This window comes from Podarcis gaigeae (assembly GCF_964106915.1).
Source record: "Podarcis gaigeae genome assembly, chromosome: 5".
NCBI classification, from domain to species: domain Eukaryota; kingdom Metazoa; phylum Chordata; class Lepidosauria; order Squamata; family Lacertidae; genus Podarcis; species Podarcis gaigeae.
Genome location: NC_139681.1, coordinates 30,087,215 through 30,106,906, shown reverse-complemented (window position 1 = coordinate 30,106,906; position 19,692 = coordinate 30,087,215). Strand labels below are relative to the sequence as shown.

The 19,692-nt window shown below is 39.3% G+C and overlaps 1 protein-coding gene across 3 annotated transcripts in view; it reads left to right on the top strand.

Moving 5' to 3' along the window:
* The window catches only part of CTNNA3 (catenin alpha 3), a 540,285-nt gene that overhangs the window by 24,245 nt on the left and 496,348 nt on the right, over positions 1–19,692 (top strand). For all 3 annotated transcript variants that reach the window (XR_014564644.1, XM_083740309.1, XM_083740310.1), the window contains one exon: positions 4,128–4,247. Coding sequence is in view for 2 of the 3 variants with exons in the window: in XM_083740309.1 (XP_083596435.1) it covers positions 4,128–4,247 (120 nt within the window). In the remaining variant the exon portion in view is untranslated. The remainder of the gene's footprint in view (positions 1–4,127; positions 4,248–19,692) is intronic.

Sequence of the window (19,692 nt, the reverse complement as noted above, 5' to 3'; positions counted from 1 at the left end):
TCTATCAGAGTTCTGAAATTTGACTTGCCACAATGCTTCATATAGCAGTAATAACCAATCTTAAGTAATCATCTTGTGGGTACTTTCAGTACTTCTGAAACTTTTCTGGTTACTTTATTGTGTGAATTGTTAGAAATTGCTAAAACGATTGAAAACCACAGAAGTGCGCTGTTGAATATTTCAGAAATATGGAGCATATACCAAAGAATACTATACTCGTCTCCTTTCTATTTTCTAAAAATGTAGTATTCATTGAAAACAAACCATCAGTAAAGAATGATTTTCTCTCCTTACAGAGCATATTAGACAGCTGTATAATCTTCCTCTACAGTGCCCAGCATATTCCTCAGTTCTGTTCTGTGGAAGTAGTAGTATATTTTTCATTGCTTTGCAGTGCTTGTTCATCATACTGCATCTGCCAAAAGCATTTCTTTTTTATGTTGTCACATTAATTAGAAAATAGACTGAGATGACCAGGTAACTTTAACATATGCTGTTGAATAGCCATCAAGCGCTAATAGCATTTTGGTCACTGCCATCCAGGGCCAAATTCTAATACAATTGAAATCTGTAATGAGTTCTGACTTTGCTTTTTTCTATCCGAAGTCTTTTAACTTTCATTATTATATTTTAGAGCTCCCTCAGGTAATTGAAATATTCTTAACTATGGAGCTGATCCAAGAAAAGGCATTTGAACTTCTGCAGTACCTTAGAGATGGTTGTGCAGCACTGAGAGCAACCCTTCTCAGAATGTTTGCTAGTTCACGTCAATTAAAAAGGCAATCTTGTTTAAATATATGTCTATAAAGCTTCCCCTGGAATGTGTTCTTCTATAGTGGCAATGCTGACATATTGTACCATTCCTTCATGAGGATTTTGGCTGTTAAGGTTTGTCCATTAATCATCTGAGAGCAGATGAAGAGGTTCTTTCCTTTCCAGTTCCATTGCTCCAAGGTTTTCTAATTTTCATAGAATAAAATAGGTGTTTGATCACTGAACCGAAATTAATTTTAAAGGTTATGTCATTCACTACGAAATGAAACTGCTGACCAAGTAAGAGATTTGTTAAATGTATAAAATGGTGGGAGAAGGGGGCCAAATCCAGAAATGGGTTTTGGCACAGCATTTTATCGCTTTAGTGTCAGAGACATACTGTCTGGTCTGGGGCGTGCAGTGCATGAAATGATACTGTATAGAATAGCTATATTGTGGAGGATTATTAAAATTCACATCATGCAGTTTCTACAAAAGTGCCCATTGCTCATCAGAATTAGGTTAGGAACTGGTTTTTGAAGCACTGTAACACCTGTGTCTCCTTGCTAAGGTGAGACCCTCACTCCTAGGCAGAGTGGTTTTAATTATATATGACATCAGGTAATATAAAATGAAATGTGATCAAAGTCAATCTAAATAGGAAATCTATCATGCAACTTCTGATACTAGTCTATAGCAAGCACTATAAAAATGGTGGCATGCCATACAATCTTTTCTATAGTCCAGTGTCTGTAAAGTCTGTATAGTTAGTGAGAGTGATGTCAGTACCCAACTGTTCTGTTCCACTTCATAGTCTAAGAACTTTTTTGTATCTTCATTCTTGTTCTCTTGTTGGACCTTTATGTCCCATAAGTACACACCACCTTAAAATAAAGAACCTGGTAGCACAGGAGTGTCAAGCACTGACATTGTTCCTGATGTCATGCTGATGTTTGCATAGTGATTATATTAGTTAAAATGTAGGTTGCATTGTGTGACTTGACTGAGCTCCATGCAGATTATGGAGGTCTGGTTGTTGCACATTTTAGTGCAGAGTTTTAGCAACAAAGTTTTAGTACATCCACGTTTAAAGTACATTTGCTGTCGCAAAATTACAGCTATATTTAACTAAGTAATACTCATTTGTGACCACTATTACAAATATTAGTGTCCTACTGTTAAGTGGGTGTCCTGCATGCAGATGTGCTGGGTAGCCTTGTACATGTGCACCTTTCTCTTGCTGCCTCAAACTTTTAGTGAGAAGCTTTTTAGAGTTAGGCTGAAAGGAAGCCAACAGTCTGTGACTTGCTTGCCTCCAGCTTAGGGTACTCCAGAGAGAGGAGTACACATCTTCCCAGATCATCTTCCTATAAGCTCCTTTGATGTATGAGACTGATGCTCCCTTGGAATCTGAAAAGCTATGTGCATGTAGTGGGGAACAGTTTGTCTTGAAGATGTGCATCCACAGGAAAGTTGACACAGCCCCTCTGCTTGAGCAATCACAGCCTGTTTCCAGCAGGGGAACTGTAAAGGCCCATCTACAGACTCAAGTCCATCCAAGCTGGCTTTTGCATGCACATCACGTGCTTGATCATAAACCAGGATACCAATGTAGGTGTGATCTATTGATGCTGCATGGCTAGTGCTGGATTTACATACAAGTATAAGCTAAACAAGCTATAGTTTAGGGCCCCACTCTCTTGGGCCCCCCCAAAAAAATTAAAGGAAAAAAACACCTGGATGTACATTTCCAAAATATAAGATAAAAAACAAATAAAATAAAACCTACATACAGCAACAGTGTTTTGTGTTGTGTAGGTTCATAAATTACCATATAGCATATTCAACACAAAAACAGTGACAATTTGTTTTTGACAAAGGACAGCTGGACATATAAAGGGCCCCATTACCTCCAGTAGCTTAGGGCCTCATCAAACCTAAATCTGGCCCTGTGCATGGCTTAAAAAAGATTGCATACCTGAATGTGTATTCCATTTAAAGCAACGCAGTGTGGATGGACAGCATCTGAGTTAAAACATTTGTCTGAATACATCTATGACTTAACCTAGTTTCTGATCCATAATGTGGGACCAGTATATACTAACTGCAATCCATGGGCCCGTGCTTTTCTGCATATCATTGTACACTCTGTAACATTTCTCTTCCAGTTTGTGTTTGTAACCATAGTAACTGTGTACTTCTCGGCAATTAATGATTTGATGCATTTAAAGCAGCTGAGAGCTAAAGGCTTTTTATGTTCCAGTAGCAGATACTGAGACACATGGGGAATACTCTGGAGTCCCTTGTTTGTGCATTGCACATCCAACAGGTGTTTCTTAAATGTGAAAGAAAAGCTTTAGTAAATAAAAGCATTGAACAAAGTTTAATTGCAAAACCACCCATCTCTCTTAATTGAAAGTTAGTTCAGGCATAATGTGCACGAATAAACTGAATCATTGATGGATGCAAATGGGGGAAAATAGTTTTTCATCAAAATGAGTAAACTAGGGCTGCATGCCCTAATTTACCTCAAGGTCAAGAAAACATTTTTGGACAATGAAAGGGGAATTGAATTTAAAGTATGAATCTCGTGAGACAAAGCATGCATGTCTTGCTCATACAAAAACATATATGAAATAATAATTATGTAGCAATGCAGATGATGTTTGAATTCCCGAGTTTACTTATTTATAAGCCAAGCCCAAGCGCCTCTGAAATTCAAGCTCAGTTAGTTTGGACCCAGACCCAGTCTAGCTATCCTCACCAAAGCAGCTGCCCTCTTCCATTTCACCTGGAAAACAGCAACAGAAACCCAGAGAACTAAATTTCCCAGTGATCTTGATATCCACAGTGGTGCTACCACCACCTAATATCTTTCTTGCCACTAACAGGTAACTTTTGGAGAAAAGGGACAGACTTTACCAGGTGCCCCAGTGAGGGGCAGCTCCTGTTTGGGTTGAGGGTATAGAGGGGAAGCCACCAAGAGGCACCGTCATGTTTCCAATACAGTGGTACCTCGGGTTAAGTACTTAATTCGTTCCGGAGGTCTGCTCTTAACCTGAAACTGTTTTTAACCTGAAGCACCACTTTAGCTGATGGGGCCTGCTGGTGCCACTGTGCCGCCGCTGCACGATTTCTGTTCTCATCCTGAAGCAAAGTTCTTAACTTGAGGTACTATTTCTGGGTTAGCGGAGTCTGTAACCTGAAGCGTATGTAACCTGAAGCATATGTAACCCGAGGTACCACTGTAGTGTGGCTAGACCTGGTGTCAAAGCAAATAGATCCCAATTTAGCTTATTCTTTCTGAGCCTATTCCTAATTAAGCACGGAAGATTTTAAAATAATATTTAACCCCCCTCCTTGTTTGGCCATAGGTTCAAAGGACATTTGTGTGTCTTCAAAATGCATCTACTAAATCTGAACTGCAGAAAACATATAAAAACCTGCAGAAAGAGTTGAAAAAGCTGGACCATTTGGCATTCAAACGACAACAGGTAAGAAACTTTGGTAGCCCAATTATATGTGTTTGTACATTTGGATCACCAATTTTCAACTGCTCTCAAACCCAAGTACGTAAATGTTGCTATCACATGCAACTTCTGTTTATTTCAATATAATGTGTACCCTGAATTTTACCCACAATGTATTATGTAGGTATAAACTGAGGTTGTTTGCAATGTTTTAAAAACTGAAAATTATCACAATCCCCCCCCCCATATTTCACCGAGGTTTGTTCTCTTAACGCCAGGACAAAAATATAGGGTACAGCCCAGAATCCATAGGACAGACACATTCACAACAGAGACCACTGTACTATTCTTCCCATTTGTTTTGTGGAAAAGTAGCTTGTTCTCACCTTTCAATGTGTTTAGCCAATGAATGATATGATAGCAATGACCAACAGTTAGTTAGGAAAGCAGATCTAGCTAATTAGACAAAGAGAAGGCTGGAGTGAAACACCCATTGTCCAGACTAGAGAAAGAGCTTCTCAGTTTATTTCAAGCAGTTTGTTTTTGAATGCTTCCAAGGGATGGAGGAGGAATCCAGAGATCAGATTTGGTTATTTTCCTTGCCCTTGCAGCTCCCATGCCCCTTAGGTCTGCTCCAGAGGGTTGAGGGGCCCTCCAGAGCAGATGTAGGAACACTGTGGAGGACTGCAGAGGGGGGAATTGCTAAAAAAAATTTCCCTCCCTGTTCTGCTGACAGAAGTCTTACCATCACCTGAGCTACATAGTATTCTTCTAAGCTGCTTTGGATACTCCTCTAGAAAACCAGGGTGTAAATAAAGGGTTGTTGAATTATTTTGAACCCAGGTACTCAGTTGAAAAAACCCTAAAATACAGACCTTTCCCAGCACTTTTATTTCCAGGAGTGATACAACTATCTCTATTCTATCCTTTCCTCTTTTCTAAACAAAAAAACCTTTGAGGACTACTTGGTGCTCTGAGGAATAAAATTCAACAGCTTTGTTTTAAACCACTAGATTTCTCTTCTACATTTCTGCCGTATCAATAAACGGTCAATTATTCATCAGTATCATGCTCAGTGCCTTCTAGCAATTGTTCTAAACTCTAATTACACATTATGTAGAACAGGGGTAGCCAACCCGGGGATCACCAACCTGATACCCAAGGGTGCCCTGGTGCCTGTGAAGGCCTTCAATGGCACCCTGGACAGATGCCCAGATGCTGGCCTTTCTTTTTTCTCTTTAAAAAGTAATGGCTTGATTCAGCTAAGTAGTTGCACTAGCAGGCAGCAGTGCATGGGGACTTGCCCCTCTCATCCATGCCATCCAGATCTGTTTGGAGTGAAGTAAGAACCCCCAGGAAGGGATGCGGGTGGCACTGTGGGTTAAACCATAGAGCCTTTGGCTTGCCAATCAGAAGGTCAGCGGTTTGAATCCCCGCTATGGGATGAGCTCCCGTTGCTCGGTTCCTGTTCCTGCCATCCTAGCAGTTTGAAAGCACGTCAAAGTGCAAGTAGATAAATAGGTACCGCTCCAGCGGGAAGGTAAACGGTGTTTCCGTGCCCTGCTCTGGCTCGCCAGAAGCAGCTTGGTCATGCTGGCCACATGACCCGGAAGCTGTACGCCAGCTCCCTTTGCCAATAAAGCGAGATGAGTGCTGCAACCCCAGAGTTGTCCGCCACTGGACCTAACAGTCAGGGGTCCCTTTACCTTTACTTTTAAGAACCCCCAGAATAGCAAATGGGGGAAGGGAATTGAGAGATCATTCCATCAGGCAAACAGAAATGTGTGTGCTGACAGAACCATCAAATTAGCACAGCATCAAATTCCTCCCTTAGTCTCTAGCCCTCCTAAAAAAGAAGCGACATGCAAAACCTGTCACATTAGCAGCAAGGTCATTTCCCCCATGCTACATTTCAAGCTGCATTTGCAGAATGTTGTTCATATCAGAGAGTGGGTGGGGGTGTCTTCACCCAGTGTGCATGACCCCCCCTGTAACCCCTCCAGGACTGAAGCAGCCATCTGCATATGCACACTCATCAAATGTTCACATTACCGTTCATTTCACATCCAGTTTTCTAGAAGAAAGCTGAAGAAGCTGTTTTGAGGAAAATACTGCATTATTGTCAAGAAACTACGGTACGGGATTGATATGGATCACAGCTAACGTTGTGTGAATGCCGCTTCAAAAACTACCAGTGGGAGTGCACTGGATGCAGAGTAAGCAGTAATGTGAACATATTCAAAGTCTGAGATGAGATACCAGGTTCATCCACACTGTACAGTATTTACAAATACACATATTTTATGATGTTATCATATTTTCTATGGCAAAGGTAAATTCAGATTAAATAGGTGTGTGAGTGTGTGTGTAGTGGGGAGGAACTGTCTGGTTTTTTGATGCCAAAAGATCACGTGAATGCTCTGAAAGACTTCTAGAACCCTATATTGTGTGACTTCCTTTTTATCATGTGTTTTTTTACTGCCAGTAGGTGGCAGTATTTTCAAGCATATCTCGATTTGTTTTTACAGCATTTATTTCTTCTGGTTGGTGGTTTAGCATCAGATACTGTAAGCTGCAACCTTTAAAAGGTTTATTTGGTGAGGGCAGATTTTAATAGTTGAAGCCAAGGATTAATGGCACATTTGCTTATTGTTAGAAAGTATTTTTTGTTCTTTGTTTTAATGTAAAAGGAAATGAAAAATAAAATATAAAAGTTGGCCTTTTGTGACATCTCAACCATGAGTGGTGCAGCTCATTTATTAATTGTATGTAAATTGTTGCTTTGTTGAATAAATAATATTTGAATTCTTAGGAGCAATATAAGCATTTTTTTTATAAAGCTAGTTAATCAACTAAATATTTAATCTTCTGATATCCTTACTTCATTTGTTTTTAATTGAAATTGCTAGTTATTAACAATCTTATTCAAGCTTCTTTTAACACAAACAGGATTCTCCTGCATCATTTGTGCATGAAGCAGAAACACTATGTAGTATAAGAACACTGATGTAGTTGTAGACAAGCAGTGCTGAATTTTTAAAAATTGGTTCATTGCCACTGACATTGATAAAAGTACAATCATTCAGGAGAACTTGCATGAGGCTTTTGCTGTTCTGCATTGGTATTTGGGAGCCCCACAGCCCAGGGGATGGAGTTGGGGAGCTAGATCTGGAAAGCTTTCCTAGCTTTTCAGAGGTAGACTTGGGCAGGTTTTTCCCTCTGCTGCTCAGTTGTGAAGACAATATTTAGATGTAGATTGTACAACATTCTGTATATCAATAAAGCTTTAAAAATGATTATGAAGTAACAGTACCTGATGTTCACTCTAGATCTTTACATCTGTAAGAGGCCTTGTTGTAATTGCATGTTTTTAGAATCACATTCTACCTGGTCCTTAAAACTGTACTAGGAATTTTGTCAATTTTGCAATAGGGGGTGGGCAAATTGTGACTCCCTGAGTGATCTTAATGAAATGCTGTATTTTTATCTTGCTTTTATAAATTGAGCTGGATTTGTTTTATTGTAGCATTATTTTACTGCTTGTTTTGATGCTTTATTGTATTGGGTGCTGCCCTGGATCATATGTTGACAGGTGTACTAAAAATACTTTTCCTGCCCCTTGCTGTGATAATAGTGGAAGGCAATATAATCTTAAAATTGTTTTAGCTAATTAGTCAATTAGAAAAACAGAGGGGTTATAAGGTCATCATATCTGTATTAATATTATGACCTGTTTCAGCAGTACATTTGTCAAACTAGGTATTTGGTTAAAACAGTAATGTTTTTAATCTTGGTAGTACCTTTGGCGTGCCTGTGGCACTGCTGGTTCAAATTCAAAAGAAGTTTTGTTTCTGCTTAGATATCTCTGATTATATAGTGACATAATAGCTGACAACAGAGCTTTAAAAATGTAAAAATACCACCCCACTCTAATGTAGATGTTAAGGTAGTTGTTTGATTTTGATTGTATACCCTGAGGCTAATAATATGCGATAAAAGAGCTTAATTTGTCTGTACAGAAAGATTTTTAATTGATCATGAATTATTTAAATAGTGCTATTTTAAGGCAAATAAGAATATGTCGTGACCACCTCTTTGTGCAGATAAAAAACTGTCAGACAAAAACATATCAGTTCAATAGAAATTCTTAGACATATTTGGGTGTGCAAAGTCATGTTTCCAGTTTCCAGAAGATGGAGCAAGACTATCAGTCTTTTGGTGCACACAATTTGTATCTGTTGTACAATAAGCACGTGGTCCAATTCATCAAGGGCACAGTGGGGATTCACATACATAGGGTTTGGGAACCAGTGGCCCTTCAGATTTTGTTGGACTACAACTTCCATAATCCTTGACCGTTGGCCATGCTGGCTGAGACTGATTTGAGTTAGGGTCCAATAATGTATGGAGAACATAGGTTCCCTACCATGGCCAGATGAGACAGTAGAGTCCTGTTCTGCTCTCCCATTATTATTCTTCCTCTGGGCGGGAGTCCTTGGAGTTCACTGAGAGCACTGTGACCTCTTCAGGCTGCAGAGGTGCTTGCATCGTGAGCTCCTCTGATGCTGGAATTCCCAAGAAGGCAGGGCTATCTAAGGCTGACTCTAAAGGCAAGCCCATTCCAAGGTGTCTGTCTTAGCCACAACCTTTTCCCCTTGAGGATGGGGAGTTGGAGACCTCAGTTATGCCAAGAGGTTTGTATCCAGTGGTGACTTTCTCTTTGGAAAAAGAATTTCCACTTTTAGAAGTTGAGCCATATTGATTTTTGCCGTACCTATTGCACCCCTCCATGTCATATTCCTTTCTCCTCCAGAGAATCCTTAGAACTGGTTTCAGGGAACTGGTGACGTGCTGAATTTCAGGAGCGGACCTGCTTTCTGCTAAATGAAAACCACCATTGTATACAATTCTGAGACTTAAGCTTAAAAAGAGGAAGATGCCACAAGGGAAGCCTGCTGTTACTGCCCACCCCAATCTCCGCTGAGTGGTAGCAAGATTTCAGGGATCTTGGCACTTAACCATTGGCACTTAACCATTTTAAACATGCCTATGCATTTTCGTCAGTCTTGCTTCTTAAGCAGAAAAATATTCGAGTGTCAATTCAGATAATGCTCTTAAATTACATGTGCATCCCACACCAATCAATGTTCTGGGAAGTTTTGTATTCAGTATTGTTTCAGTAGACTTAATAGAATAATTTCCAACATATTTTTCTCTTGCTATCTGCACTGAACCTTACACAATGGGTCTTTCATTCCTCTAGTATGATTGGCTTTCTTTTCACTGCTGAAGGATGCCTGGAGCTATGCTATAGGTGAAGCTGTCCAAAGTATCACCGCCATCTTTTGATGCCTGGCCTTACAATATTTAGCACCCAGATAAGAAAGTCAGAGGAGAAATCTAGTCTAAAAAAGGACTGTCAGAAATGTTAGGCAAAAGATGATAAAACTATAAATGTGAAAACAGAAAGAGGAAAGGTTTACAGGATAAATGCCAGCGCCTGGAGCCAGATTTTCAGGTTAGACTTCTTTTTGAAAGTACCTGAACAAATAGTTTCTGTTTTTATGGTATTGTTGATCTGCTACTTCCAACCTTTGGAGAATATTTGAAAGCTCAGTAAGAAAAGGAAGTCTTCTCCAACCCTTGCCTTTGGTTGTAGAAATAAAGGAAGGCATAGAGGCAGTCCCCCTTACTACTGGAAGGCCTTTAGGAAAATTTAAATATGTGCCCCCCCTATCTGTGTCTCTCCTCCCTTGCAAAAAACTATTTACAGTATACACAATGGTACCGCTGGTTGTGGACAGGATTCATTCTGGAGGTCCAGTCAGATCCTGAGGACCACTTTTGTGCATGTGCAGGCTGCTTCTACGCATGTGTGTGCGGTGAAACCTGGTAAAATACTTCTGGGTTTGCTGCGCGCACATCCCGAAGTTTATGTAACCAGAGGGTCACGTAAACGGAGGTACGACTGTACTGTACACTAGTGGCATTATATATGCTTTAGCCACATTGACATTACTTGTGTAACTTTGCATTTCGTGGAAAACCAGTGACTTCTAGGCACTTGCATGGCTCCATCTTCCATTAATATATTAATGGGAAAACCTGAACAAGATCACCTCAAAAAGTCTGCTAACAAACCATGGATAAAAGAATAAAAGAATATCAAATAAAATAATAAAAGAACAAATAGGAAACCAACTCCAATACTTCTCAGACATGTTTTTATCTGTCCTTTACCTAATAAGGGATGAAGTTCTGAGGTGCATTCCTATACTCCCCAGTCTAAAGTGCCTCTTCCAAATTTACACTGTTCTATGTACCAAATTTATGACAAATAAAACTGCCAAACATAAGCTATTGGACCATATTTAGCCAGATAGAGATTATGTTCACCAGGACAAAAAGGAGCAATACAAGGAAGGTAGAAAACATAACACACCCAATAGTCAATGATGGCAGGCGTTAAAAAAATCCTGGTCTCTATGGAGGTTGACCAACCAAAGTCCAACAGCTTTGGTCTCCCCAAAATGCCCCAAATCCAACAGCTCTGTGGAAAGATAAAGGTCCATTTCCAACCTCTTTCTTCAAGTTTTGTTATGCCATTTGAGCTAACTTGTGTTTCATGACACTTCAGGCCAGCCTTAAGCCTCAGAAATGAAACCCACCTCCTTGTGTCTCCCTATAATTACCCACCTATCCCTCAGTTTATGCTGTATATGGGAGAGACTATTTTCAGTGGGGTACTTGCATTCTTTTGTTGCCACAGATAGATTTAGGACTAGATCATATAATTTCTCAGGGATAACTTCCTTCACATTATTAAGCAGAAAAATTATTGAGTCCAAGTGGTAAATGAACATTCTTTGTGTTGGCTACCATCTTCCAAAAACTTAGCTTTTTCACATAATCACTGAATATGGAGGAAGTCAATACTCTCCTTCTGACACACCTAACATCCAACTGAATCTAGTTTTGGATCTTTAAAATTCTCCGAGAAGAGAAATGCCATTGTGTTTAAAAACATTTTTCTCTAGTACTCTGAGGCTCTTTAGTAAAACAAAAAAAACTGTATTTCTGGAGGACTTTCACAGTTCAGTGTTCAGTCTTTTTTAATATAAACTTTAGGACATTCACATTCTGACTTTGATAAGACATAAAAGATACATTGTCTTTTAAAATGCATTGCTTCTGCTTCGGTCTCTAAATACATTGTGAAAGACTATTGTGTATCTGCTTTTATCAAAACCTTAAAATTTTCACTGCAAGCTGCCAGAAAGCTAGCAGTTTTAAAGACTTATGCTTTTTAGTCTGCAGTCGTAGAGATTAGATACATGGATGATTTAAATTCACACAAGAGTTCAGGAAACACCAAATTATTATTCAGTTGTTCTAAAACTGTAACATCAATGCATAGAGAGGGAATCTTGCCTGCTGCCCTCCACACATTGCCAACCAATGTGCACATAGAACCAATCCACATACCAATTCTGAAGGCTGGCCAAGGAAACATCACCCATATATTGATCTTGTGCTGCTTTTGATTGCCTGTACGTGGCTGGAGACACATATCCTCAGAAACTAGGGATGACATTTGACTTTAATCCCTTTTGAAATGTATAAATTTGGTGGGTTTCACATACGAACACAGTTACAGGGCAACAACTTTTCCATGATGCAACCCCACATGGTTTGGGATGGTGTATAAATGAAGCAGCCACATTGATGGGGCAGATCCCATAGCTCTTTCTCATATAGTCAGCACCCTCCCTCCCACTCTTGGGGAAAGCATGTCTCTTTTAAAATCATCACTACTGAATAGTCTATTTAAGGAGCAAATATCATCTGGTGGCATTTTATGTAAAATGTGGCATGGACGCGCACAGAAGACTGAAGGATCTATATTGGCTCCCAGTATATTTCCGAGCTTAATTCAAAGTGTTGGTGCTGACTTTTAAAGCCCTAAGCTGCCTCAGCCCTGTATACTTGAAGGAGCATCTCCATCCCCATCGTTCAGCCTGTACACTGAGATCCAGCTCCTAGGGCCCTTTGGCAGTTCCCTCACTGCGAGAAGTGAAGTTACAGGGAACCAAGCAGAGGGCCTTCTTGGTAGTGACTCCCAGCCTGTGGAACGCCTTCCCATTAGATGTCAAACAGATAAACAACTATATGACACCTGAAGTCAGTCCTGTATAGGGAAGTGTTACATATTTGATGTTTTATTGTGTTTTTATAGTTTGCTGGAAGCCGCCCAGAGTAACCCAGTCAGATGGGTGGCATATAAATAATAAAAATATTTATTATCCCTATTCCTGAGAACTGTTGCAATGGAAGCAAATACTTGTAATATCCCTGCCACATCTATTATCGTATCCGGTATGAGGCAAGAAAGGCAACACTAAATAGTTCTGCCTTGTGCATTTCTAAATGCAAAGGCAAATCCAACTGCTATAGCACCCAGCTGCTTTGAGCCTGCACTGCCACCATGAACTGCGGTGTCCTGAGCATCACCATGAAATCTCATTCAGAATTTATGCAAATTCAAGATGTTGCGACTAATATTTATTCTTAAAATTCTATATGACAATGATTCAGTTTGTATAGTTTTTCCCTCACCAAACAATTTAGGGCAGTTGGTTGCAGTATTCAAAGAAATGCATGTCATGTGGATCTTGTCATGTCAGCTTCTGTTGCTGTTGCAGTCCTTTATGCATGTTTGGTAATGAAAAGAAATACAACAAGCATCCTGAACAATAGCTTCAGACTGTATTAATAAATAACTGTTGTGTGAAATCAGAATGTGCATATTTCCTATTGACAGCATTTCGCTTATGGACAAATATAGAAAAGTTTTCCATGTCACAATAGAAATATTCTAAATTGTTAACCAATGGAGAATTATGGGTTTGTGGGTTTTTTGCAGTTGTAAGGGTCTAAGCTGCTCACATATTTTAAATGTGAGCACTGGCTTTGTTTACCACTAGCAGATCTATGATGTGCTGTGAAATAATTACAGGGAAGACGGTGCCAAGGTTTCATTTGTTGTAATTGGGTATCATTGAGCATGCAAAAGATGTGCTCCACCATGATACTTTCTGTTTTAAATGTGGCAAAATTCCTTGGTGGGTGGGTATGCTATTGACTTTACATGCTATTTCATTTTTTTACTAGCCCTCTGCACTGGGAAAATGGAAAAAAGTCTATCTTTGGGGGAGAGGAAAGTCTTAAGAATCAGATGGTTATAAAGGGCAGTGAGGCAATTCCCCTTCTTTTATAATCCCCAGCACTAATAAGAATTCTTTAAAACATCCAGCCACCCTGGAAATAAAAGTAATAAAGATGATATATCAAGCAATGCTTTATATTTATGTTGTTTTTCTTCTGCAGAAATAATCTATATCACCCCAAACCTTGTGTAGTAATTTCTATTAATTGCAGTTAGCCCTACTGCTGAGGGAGAATTTATCAGCTACAGGCTTCCCTTGGGCAAAGTTTAACCAATAGGGTGCCATGGGTACCTGGCATCCCCATGTTTTGCAGATCAATAGGAAAACTTTATGGAGTGCGGTGTATGCTCTAGTTGTAATTGATTGCGTCCTTGAGACCAGAATAAAATAGCTCTGTGTTTGGAGTGATTTGGGAAATAAAAAGGTCTCAGAGGTCAACACCAAGTATTGTGTTTATGCTTCTTAATATTTCTTATAGTTATTTTGTATTGGCAAACACTCAGAGAAATTGTTTAGCAGGAACTTGGGCTGTGCACAGGCATGACTAGCAGTTGTATTTATGTCAGAGTTCACTGGTTTTTTTCTGATGATATGATAGGTCTGAAGGAAATACACGCACTTGGTAAGCCAGCTACCACTTTTTAAAACCATTAACCAAATCCTTTCCTTATATACTTTTTGGATTAAATGATCATGAAACCAGTGTTTTCAAACTTATTGACCTGCTCAGGTTTTCCCCTTCCCTGTTCATCTTCTCTTCCTCTTAATAATCAATAGACACCCTAAAAAGTGATTTGAAATTCTGCAGCCTTTTAGTTCTGTGGCTAACAGGTGCCCAGAATCCAATGATCAATCCAGAAAACACTGGGGAAATTCGCCAGTGGACCTTTTCAGGAAAAGCATAGTATTTATTATTTTATTTACTAATTTGTAAACTACTTATAGGTCTTTTGTTTTAGTAAGCAGTATAAGTTTTTTTTAAAATAGATACTATTATCTACTGCTCTTCCCAGAGCACTGAAGCATGACTCAAGCAATGGGAAATTTTATGTAGCTGGGAAGCATTAGCTCACCTGTAAAGCAACACTGGTGTTAACTTATTCTCAGTCTGCTCTTGCTGGAGGCATAATTTCAGAGTGCTTTCAGGGGGATGATGTTAGTGGCTGGGATGGACAGGAATGAATAGTGTTCACAGGGCACACCAGGACATGGGCTAACATTCAAGGTTAAATTGCAAAAAAAAGCAATTTTAAGGGCATTACTTGTAATTATTTCTCAACATAAAAATATAAAACAACAACTGTATGAGTATCAACCCAGGGCAAATAAGTAATCTTGAAAAAAATGCTAAGTTGTGCCTGGCTTTTTAAGTGACTTTGGAGTACTGAATTTGAGACCCAGAGTGGGGAGGGGGGATTTAGGATAAATTGGTTGTATCTGAAATGATGCACACAACTCTGAAAGAATCCATATGTGTGTCCAGTCTCAGTTTTCCTAATGAAAGTTATTTGTCTGTATAGGGAGGATAGAAAGAAGTAATGTAAATCTTTTGATTACCGGTAGTTGCTGTGGACGGAAAGGTAACTACAAACCATTTTCTGTATACAGAGGTGGTTTGAGGGATCTTTTGCAATTTTATTGAAGAAAGAAAGAAAAAACTTAAAAATATTACACAGCTTGTCAGATCTTCTTTGTTCTTTTTTTAGAATCCCAAATGCAAAGGATTCAGGGATCATCCACTTCTGCTTGCCCTAGGCCTAGAAATCATGGGTCTAAGTGGTTTACCTCTTGCTCTGCTCCTTTCCCAGGGAAAACCCGCTCTTTAGTGCTAAATCGGAGCAGATGTCGATCCAAAGAAAACCTACGTTTGCTCCGATTGAGTGCTAAAAAGCGGGGAATGTTACTCCATCCAGCACTGGCTGAATCTCTATTCCCTGTTCTGTCTCCCAACTGACCATCTGTCTTGTATGGATTAAGTTTCAATTTCTTCACCCTCATCCAGTCTATTACTGATGACAGACACCAGTCACAAAGGCAGCTTCCTTGGATTTAGGTGGAAAGGAGAACTAGAGCTGGGTGTCATCAGCATACTAGTTGACACTGAACCCTGAAACTCCAGACAATGTCTCCCAGTTGTTTCATGTAAATGTTAAATAGCATGGGGGACAGAACCAAACCCTGAGGGACCCCATAGGCCAACGACCAAAACTGTGGAAGGAGTCCGCTGCACCACTTTTAGCATTCACCCCGGAAGGAAGGAAGGAAGGAAGGAAGGAAGGAAGGAAGGAAGGAAGGAAGGAGTGGAGTCGCTGTTGAACAGTAGTTGCTATTAAGCCATTGGGAATCAGAAACCCTTGAGGATCTACTGGAGACCACCCAGGGATTTACCAGTAAACTTATGCTCCCCTCCTAATATACTACTAAAAATATAACTATATTGGCCTCTTGGATGCTAACCTGGAGTAGGAAGATGTACAACTGCTATTAAATTAGGAAGATAATTAAATATGATTGCAATTACATTATCAATATTTTTCTAATCTGCTATATCTGTGTGCTCTTCAGGATGAGCAAGCCCAGTGCCATACTACTCCCCCCTGCCCCGCACCCCCTGCGATGGTGAATTTTTTCATGGGCTCAAGGCAAGAGAGTACAGTTCTACATTGTCATGCCAGGTTACCTGGCAGTCCCATTGCATCCAGAATTTAGATGATGAGACATGTTTAAGAAAGAAAAGGGAGGTAGAAGCTGCTTATCAGAATATGAGAAATGAATCAGGAAAGGAGTTGTGTGTGGCAGAGGGAGCACAGCAGATTGTATTCTCAGTAAATCTTTGGTCTTTTGTCTCATTCCCAGCATATCTCTCTCATACAGAATCCGCATTTTCTTTCACACGTTTGTAGCTGTGTTTATGAGCAGAAGTGCGGTGCCTGTGGCCCTTCAGATATTATTGGAATGCAACTCTCATCAGCCTCTGCTAGTATGGCCAGTGGTCTAGGATCAATGGAGATGGAGTCCAACGACATCTGAAGGGCCATTGATTCCCCAGACCTGTGATGTTTCATGTTTGTTCAGTGTTGATTGCTCCCAGCTATTAATGCTTGTTCAGTCAAAAAAGCTTCAGTCTTTCAGATTCCAGTGGGGATGGAAAAGATTTCAGTGTATGTGTGTATTACAGGAGCACTTACTGTGGTTATTTCCCTTTTTATACTTCATAACAACTAGTTCAATGTTATCAGCATAGGTTACTCTTTTATTATTATTAAGCGAAGTGACATGTTCCCTTTGGCATACACATCTAGCATATAAACCCCTGTAAACAATAGCAATGGAATGTGTAGGACGAGCAAGATGGCAAGATCTATGAGTGCTTATGAGAAACCAAGCCTTTGGTCTGAAAGAGAGGGATGTAATTGCCTTCTGTTTTCTCTAAATCACACTCCTTTTTTGACATTGTTGTGGCAAGATACTCGAAGCTGCAGAACAAATAAGACTTGTCATTACTTTATGGGGTACACACAACAAACTATCAAGAGAATGTTATTTTGGCCTACATGAGAGACCGTATCAATGGCACTACTATACCTATGCTAATGTTCAAAGTAGTGATGACTGAAATGCATCACTGAACCCATTAAAGTTTACCTTAGTTTTATGTCCAAAACCAGTTGCCTTAAAAAACACCTCTCAAATACCTTTTAGAGAGTTGATTTTTTAAAAAGCATATTGGTTCCATTCAGATATTTTTTACTCACTGTAAAATTAATTCCCCTTGAATGTGACTATTGAAAATCTATTTGAAGTTGCCCATGGTAGTAAGAAGACAGGCAGTATAATAAGATGAAGTGTGACTGACATCCTGTGTTCATGCTTGATTTACTGTGGTACACAAACAGCATATGACTTTTAAAGGTGGTAAGCCTCAAATAGTAGATGTGTCACATACAGTATCTTTAGCATGGCCTTTTCAGAAAGATAAAGGAGGGAAAGAGCCTTTATCTTATCAATAGAAAATATGTTCATATCTTGATTTAGTGACTGCAATGCATTGGTACCTTGGGTTAAGAACTTAATTTGTTCCGGAGGTCCGTTCTGAACCTGAAATTGTTCTTAACCTGAGGTACCACTTTAGCTAATGGGGCCTCCTGCTGCCATCGTGCCGCCACCGCACGATTTCTGTTCTCATCCTGAAGCAAAATTCTTAACCCGAGGTACTATTTCTGGGTTAGTGGAGTCTGTAACCTGAAGTGTCTGTAACCCGAGGTACCACTGTAAACTAAATATAAAGGGGGAATATTCTAAAACATATATTTTCTTTTTCCAGATGGACAGTCACCTAGAGCAGAATATTTTAATTTATCCTACATTTTCCCCCATAAATGGAAAATGTAATCCATAAATGTAATCCATTCTCTGACTCATATATGAACATTGCAATTAAAGCATTCTTTTTAAAAACACAATAGATGGTCTGCTCCCATGTGAATATTAATTTTTTAAAAGGATTTGGTCATAATAAAATACCAGGTTCCTCTGACAGAATGGTGGAGGAGAGAGATTTAGCATTTAGAACTGCATAAATAACTGAATGATTTGGTTCAAGCATTACCTTTAATCTATCTGTATTCTCCAGTTTCAATGGAAAACATGAACCCAGTATTCATAATGTAAACCTTATCTAGAGTAAATTGTCCAGAAGCCCAGCTTGGGGGCTAATGTGTCACAGTGCCTCCAATAGGTTGCCTGATGGGGATACCAGCTCCAGTTCATGCTGTGGTGGACCCCAAACCCATCAGGTGAAGTTCCTACTTTTGGTGAACCCTGCAAACAGTCCAGGAGGAAATAGTTGGCCTAATGAATAGACCTAAGCCCCATGACATGCCAACTTTGCTTCTTTGGAATCGAATAAAGTTGTGGCCATTTTTCACCCATCACTTGACTCATGTCTGTTATTTGCTCCTCAATCCCATGCCCTTGTGTGTGCACATGGGGGAACAATTCTACTGGTAGTTCTTTGCATTACTGAAATTCTGTTTAGGAAATGCCTTGTAAATATGGGTAAACACACACAGTGGAATTCTAAATATCCAGTGATGTGAGTTTTTTTCTGGAAAATTTTGAATTGGCTAATTTGCATAGGGAAAACTTCAGTTTGCACCAGAACAATTTTTTATGCCACAGATAGTGATCTATTTTGGCATATTTATTTTACTTGTACTTCTGAGATGGAAATTTTTATGCAGAAAAATAAAGCACTGAACAGTTGGTTTTTTGCCCCATATATCTGCTTATAGCACAATTCTGTGCATGATTACTCAGAGGTAAGCCTCATTGCATTCACTGGGACTTACTCCCAAGAAAGTGTGTATAGGATAGTCCTTTTGAATGTGTTGGGACTGGTTGCACTTTCTCCAGTGCTTGTATGCATTACTAAATAGATGAGCACTTGTGATCCTGTTATCTCCTACACAGGAAATGTGTGATTAAAAAAATCATCCTAAACTGGGAACATCTTCTGTGCACAGCTGATCCATCCTCATGTCTTCCTTTCTCTTTATATTATCACAATATTTGTTTTCTTAGCTCTAACATGCAGATTCTTTCTTAGTGTCTTGCAATCATTCTGAGCTATTTATAAGAACAGTTTTGAGAAGATGCCTCCTACAACCAAACAACTCTTTCTTCTATCTAAATTTCATATGTCTTTTTATATTTTATTTTTCATTTGTTAACAGTGTTATTTATATATATATCATTTTTGATTTTTTTACACATCTGGGATTACTTGAATCCCTGGACTTCCCCCCACTGCACCCTTGGTTTCCATTATTTATCTGTTCTTTCTACTGCATCTAATTACATTTTTCAGACTCATTTTATGTCCACTTTTAACTTTAACCTTACTGCATTATAAGTGTTATAACAATCCTGCTAACGTTTTAAAATATCTTCAGTGATCTTTAGGGTACTTTATAATTTCCCTCCACTCTTCATTAAATTTCTTATCATCTAGATGTCTGATCTTCACGGTCATTTTTGCCATTCTGGCATAGTCCATCATCTTGGTTATCCATTCTTCTTTGGTTGGGACTTTCTAAATTTCATCTGTCAGTCTTTGTTGCTTGCTCAACTTTCTAAACTATGATGGCAAAATGCCAAAGCATGTCTTTCTCTCCTTTACACAAGGAGCAAACAACAACCCAACAACAGTCCAATCTACTGATGTGAATTTGACTGACTTT